A 6,521-nucleotide genomic window follows, 5' to 3' on the forward strand; every position below is an offset into this window, starting at 1 on the left:
TAACTTCCTGCACGTCCTGACACAGTCAGAAGAAACCGTCACACGACGTTTCAGATGTTTGGACTGTTCTTATCCTCACCAACCTTTCGAATTTCAAAATTCAAAATTCAAAAAGATTCAAAGGTAAGCGGGAAAATACCCCTTACCTTGGCAACCAAGTAACCATAAGACGGATGCGGGTACAGTGTTAAGGCAAAACCTTCCACATACCTACCACCCGCAGGGAATTGAAGCCAAGAATACCCCGGCAACAAAGTAACTATAAGACGGGTGCGGATACAGTGTTAAGGCAAAACCCTTCACGTATCTAGCACCCGCAGGGAATTGACGCCAGGAGTACCTTGAAAGTAAAGTAACCGTAAGACGAGCGCGGGTACAGTGTTAAAGCAAAACCCTTAACATACCTAGCGCCCGGCAGGGAATTGAAACCAGGAAGGATCTTCTGGGCAATGCTTGTGGAAACGGAAATAACATCCCCGCAGAGCGGGAACGTCGAGAAATACATTGTTTGAGGCTCCAGGATGGAATTGGTGGTTTAAACATAATTGATCACTATGTTCAAAACCACTAAAACCTCAAGGAGAATCCACACAAGTGAGACTCAACGCTCCTGACTTGCGAGAAAGTTACATACCTACCCGCATCATACCCAAAGATCAAGCAAAAAAATCGGGAATTTTTGCAAGTGACATTAGGAAACCCGCGGGAAGAATCCCCACGGAGAACCTTAAAACTAGAAACCCCTTTTCAAAACCCCTTTGCAAGTGACATTAGTCCAAAAGTTCACCTCACTTTATTAAACATTCATGAGAAGAACATTGGACTGGGGGGACTTGAAGAGGTAGGTCCCAGCAGAGATCAGTTGGTCCCGCAAGACTCACCTAGAACAGGGACGTCTGCTCAAAGGCCATCTGCTCCCGCAGGACCCACCATGCTCATAGGATCTTACGCGCAGTACACAAGCTGAACACGCAGGGAAAGCCTCCCAATGGTGAAGTACCCCGCCTGTTCCCGCAGTTGCGGATACAAGCCATCAGGGAAGGCTACCCGCAGACAGCAGGGCTACACGCACAAGACACTAGCTACTTCAGTAGTCACATGAAGAAATGAGCAAGGCGGGAACAATCCCGCCTAAATGAGCCAGTCTGATTCTGAAAGATCTTTTGTACCATGCCTACCAAGGTATGGACAGGACAGACGATCTGACCAGAACAGCCCATGAGCCAATCACAGGGTGACAGCTCATCGACAACAGGGCGAGGAGGAGCACCCTCTAGTACTGTTTGTCACTATTAGCCGCTGCCTACTCACCAACCCTTACTGAGGAGCATGCGCGGCCTACAGTTGGTGGAATAGTGTTACTGTTGGCCGTAACCTATTCACCAACCAGCATGGCCTGCGTACAATCCACAGTAAGTGGGACGTGCATAAACTACAGTTGGTGGAATAGTGCAGCCGACTTTGTTACTGTTGGCCGTAACCTACCCACCAACCAGTATGGCCTGTGCATAGTCCACTGTTGGTTGAACAGGAATACTATTCAGCCGGCTGTACCTTCTTGGAAACCTACCTTCGGCTATAAATACTCCAATATCTTGGAATGGTAAGATCATCTGATATCCAGTTATCTAGCAATCTCTTAATATACACTTATATTCAGAGCAACCTAGTCTGATTCTCACGCCGGAGGGTGGTCACAAGGAGGAACTCCCCCCTTCTCAGTGACGAGCTTACGGTGTTTGTTTTGCAGGTCTCCCGAAGAACAGCCTTCTCAGTTAGACCTCATCCGTGGGAAACATTACTTAACCCCCAGATTATCTATAATCTGTACCGGGTCACTTAGTGTTTCTTCAGAAGGTCTTTCATTGGTAAGCTCTCGCCTATAACTTCTTTCGTCAACAAATGCTTGTTGGCAACTTCATTCCCCGAAAAATTATAGACTGTACTGCCTGTGATATTCCTTTGTCTAGCAATATCAGTGGTATTTTTATGCTGACATGACACGAGCATACTGGTTTCATTATTTAAAAGGTGTTTGGCTAAGTTTTGAAAATTGCTTATTTGTTTTTTTTAAAAAGCAAATAAGTCAACAAAACCATTTTTAAAAGCTTCATAGAAATTATTTTGTTGACTTATTTTGTGTGTTTCAATATACAAATTACCCATTTTCAAAAGCTTAGCCAAACACCCCTAAAGTATTGTAAGGATTCTCATGCTTTGTGCTAACTTAACATAGTGACCTTATGTGTGGCAGGACCATTATATTAACTTTTTGATAAAAAGGAAGTAGAATTTTAGTGATTATTAATTTCTCGATCACACTTGGGCTATAATGGGCAATGTGAAAATAAAGTGAAGTCGTATAGGTGTGTCACGTAAACAAAATTGGTTACCATCTTGCATATAACGGTTACGCCAATGTGAACGTGATTATAAAATTATTATTATTTTTTAACAAACTAATCGTTTAATGGCCTTTTTAGTTCCACCGCCCATGCATGCTTATTTTCTTCTTTTAAACGACTAAGGGGCTGTTTATTTCATTCAGATCTAAATGAGTCAGATCTGAATGAGACTCTGTCCCATTCAGCAACAACAATAAGTCTGAATGATTAAGACCTAATTTTAGCCTTTCAGATGTTTTTCTGTTTGAAACCAAACAGTCTGAAGTCTGGATGAATCAGATGTTTACATCTGAATGGTTCCATTCAGATGTTTACAAACATCTCCTTAATATTTATGGTGCTCCTCACATAAGATCATTATCGTTGATATTTATGACTTTCCTTTTATGTAACTGTTTATATCGTTGATTATTCATGCGATCTTCCTTAAATGAAACTCTTCCTATCTTCAAACATGCAGATATTTTAAGCCTATAAATACCCCTTATATATTCATATTCCTTCACACCACAAAACCCTAATACCATTAATCTTCTCATAACAAACCTCTAATGGATATCACAACCTTTCTTAAAGATAACACTCTCCTCTTTCCCCTCTTATTTCTACCAACAATCACCTTCCTTTTATTCGTCATCAAACAAACAAAACTATTGTCTTCCAAATCCATTATAAACCTCCCACCAGGCCCGACGCCACTTCCAGTAATCGGAAACTTGCATCAAGTAGGAGACAAACCACACGTCTCCACCGCAATCTTATCCAGACAATACGGCCCCCTCATATCGCTTCGGTTAGGCCAGAACTTGCTAGTGGTGGCATCTTCACCAGAAGCAGCCATGGGAGTTCTCAAAACTCAAGATCGTTTCCTTTCGTCTCGAGCCGGCCCTGCTGCATTTCAGCAGAAAGATCTGTTACCTCACTCGCTTATTTGGTCAGAATGTAACCAAACATGGAAGAACTTAAGAACCATTTGTCGATCCGAATTGTTTTCGGCTAAAGCTTTGGAATCCCAGTCTAGATTACGTGTGGAAAAAGTGAGCCAATTGGTGGATTTCTTGCGTCGAAAGCAAGGTCAAGCGATTGACGTGGAAGATGTGGTTTTTACTACATTATTAAACACTTTGAGTTCCATTATATTTGGGAAAGATATGCTGCAATATGCAGATGGAGATGGTACTTGTGACTGGCTAAAAGAGTCCATGCATAAAGTTATCGAGTATGGAGGTCATGTTAAAGATTTAGGCTCGTTTTACCCGATGCTTGAGCGATTTGATCTTCACGGAACTACAAGGGGAGCCAAGAAAGTGGTCGATAAGGTGCATGCGTACTGGGAGACTATTATCGACGAACGAAGGGCTGTCGTTGGTTCTTCGACGTGGTCTTCGGATCAAGCTCAATCTTTCTTGGATAGGCTGCTTGAAAATGGATTCACAAGTAACCAAATCTATGAATTTGTTATGGTAAACATATTTTAGTAAATAATTATTTTTTAGAACGACAACTTTTATTTAAAACAGCTGGCTCTAGAAAAATGTGGATTTGTGACTGAAAATGTTGTTTCGTTTACAGGAACGTTTCGTAGCCGGAAGTAACACTACAACCTCCGTGGTTGTATGGGCCATGACCGAGCTCTTGAGGCACAAAGAAGTAATGTCGAAAGTAGAAGAAGAGATGCGAAATGAAATCGAATCGGATCAGATATCGGTCTCTCAGCTATCTCAATTAACTTATCTACAATCTTGCATCAAAGAAACTTATAGATTACACCCACCGGTTCCTCTTCTTCTTCCTCGTATAGCGAATGAAACTTGTGAGGTTATGAAGTATACGATTCCAAAGAACACCAAAGTTTTCGTCAATCTTTGGGCAATGGGTCGAGACCCTAAAGTTTGGGACGAGCCGTTACGTTGCATGCCTGAAAGATTTACCAACTCAAAGGTTGATTTTAAAGGCCAGGACTTTGAATTGTTACCGTTTGGTTCTGGGAGGAGGATATGTGCGGGAATGCCATCGGGTATCAAGAGCGTTGAGTATATATTGGCGACTTTGATTCGCGAGTTTGCGTGGACTCTTCCGAATGGTGATGACCCGTCGAAGCTTGACGTACAAGAAAAATTCGGGATTGCTATGAAAAGGGAAAATCCATTAAAGGTAATCTTTAAACAAAAATGATCTTATCAATATGCTTAATTGGTGTGGACTCTCGTCCTATTTTGTATCTTACAAGAATAAAAGATGTTAAATTTAGTGTATTTCAATTTCATGTAATGAAGTGATGTGAAGAAACACTAGGTTACCCCGAGGCAGATTACGGATAATCTGGGGGTTAAGTAATGTTTCCCACGAGTATGAGGTCCAGCAGAGAAGGTTGTTCTTAAGGTGACCTGCAAAACAGACACCGTAAGCTCGTCACTGAGAAGGGGGGGGGTTCCTCCTTGTGACCACCATCCGGCGTGAGAATCAGACTAGATTGCTCTGAATATAAGTGTATATTGAGAGATTGCTAGATAAGATAATGAGATATCAGATGATGTCCTTACCATTCCAAGGTGTTGGAGTATTTATAGCCGAAGGTAGGTTTCCTAGAAGGTACAGCCGGCTGAATAGTATTCCTGTTCCACCAACAGTGGACTACGCACAGGCCATGCTGGTTGGTGGATAGACTACGGCCAACAGTAAAGGTCTGCTGTACACTGTTCCTTTACTGCCGGCTACGCACTGTTCCACCAACTGTAGGCTGCGCACGTCCCATCGTAAGGGTTAGTGAGTAGGCAGCGGCTAATAGTGACAAACAGTACTAGAGGGTGCTCCTCCTAGTATTGTTGTCGGTGAGCTGTCACCCTGTGATTGGTGCATTGGCTGTTCTGGTCAATTTGTCTGTTCCGCCCATACCTTAGTAGGTATAGTACGAAAGATCTTCCAGAAGCATACGGACTGGCTCATTTAGGCGGGAGTATTCCTGCCTTGCTCATTCCTTCATGTGACTACTGAAGTAGCTAATGCCTTGTGCGTGTAGCCTTGCTGTTAGTGCGGGTAGCCTTCCCTGATGGCTTGTATCCGCAGCTGCGGGAACAGGCGAGGTACTTCACCATTGGGAGGCTTTCCCTGCGGGTACAGCTGGCGTACTGCGCGTAAGGTTCTCTGAGCATGGTGGGTCCTGCTGGAGCAGTTGGTCGTTGCGCAAACGTCCCTGTTCAAGGTGAGTCTTGCGGGTCCAACTGGGCTCTGCTGGGACCTACCTCTTCAAGTCCCCCCAGTCCAATGTTCTTCTCATGAATTATTAATAAGTGAGGTGAACTTTTGGACTTAACAAGGGGTTTTGAAAAGGGTTTAGTTTTTCGGTTTTCCGTGGGGATTCTTCCCGCGGAAGTCCTTGTCACTTGCAGAAATTCCCGACTTTCCTGCTTGATCTTTGGGTATGATGCGGGTAGGTATGTAACCTCCTCGCAAGTCAGGAGCGTTGAGTCCCACTTGTGTGGATTCTCCATGAGGTTTTGGTAGTTTTGAACATAGCGATCAATTATGTTAAAACCACCAATTCCATCCTGGAGCTTCAAACAATGTAGTTCTCGACGTTCCCGCTATGCGGGGGTGTTATTTCCGTTTCTGCAAGCATTGCCCAGAAGATCCTTCTTGGTTTCAATTCCCTGCGGAGCGCTAGGTATGTGAAGGGTTTTGCCTTAACACTGTACCCGCGCTCGTCTTATGGTTACTTTACTTCCAAGGTATTCCTGGCGTCAATTCCCTGCGGGTGCTAGGTATGTGAAGGGTTTTGCCTTAACACTGTACCCGCATCCGTCTTACGGTTACTTGGTTGCCAAGGTAAGGGGTATTTTCCCGCTTACTTTTGAATCTTTTTGAATTTTTATTTTTTTTTTTTGAAATTCGAAGAGTTGGTGAAAGGATAAGAACAGTCCAAACCTATGAAACGTCGTGTGACGGTTTCTTCTGACTGTGTCAGGACGTGCAGGAAGTTATGGTGACGTGACAGTACATGGTCATTCCAGACGCTTTTTCAGGCGCGTGGGTACGATTTTTCGGGCGCGTGGCCGCGAAATTAATGGTATGCGTCCTGTCAACAGCTGTTGCCAGCTTGCTCTTTGCCACGTGTCA

The 6,521-nt window shown here is 43.6% G+C and overlaps 1 protein-coding gene across 1 annotated transcript; it reads left to right on the forward strand.

Annotated features, from left to right (window-relative positions):
• Positions 1-2,784: 2,784 nt before the first annotated feature.
• LOC143604391 (putative (S)-N-methylcoclaurine 3'-hydroxylase isozyme 2) lies at positions 2,785-4,681 on the forward strand. Its single transcript, XM_077080889.1, has 2 exons — positions 2,785-3,868; positions 3,978-4,681. Exons 1-2 carry the CDS (start codon positions 2,957-2,959, stop codon positions 4,578-4,580), a joined length of 1,515 nt encoding a protein of 504 aa, XP_076937004.1. The 5' UTR covers positions 2,785-2,956; the 3' UTR covers positions 4,581-4,681.
• The last annotated feature ends 1,840 nt before the right edge of the window (positions 4,682-6,521 follow it).

Source organism: Bidens hawaiensis, unplaced genomic scaffold (assembly GCF_021521415.1).
Source record: "Bidens hawaiensis isolate Kalapana, Puna unplaced genomic scaffold, B.hawaiensis_p1.1 tig00064988_1, whole genome shotgun sequence".
Lineage (NCBI taxonomy): Eukaryota > Viridiplantae > Streptophyta > Magnoliopsida > Asterales > Asteraceae > Bidens > Bidens hawaiensis.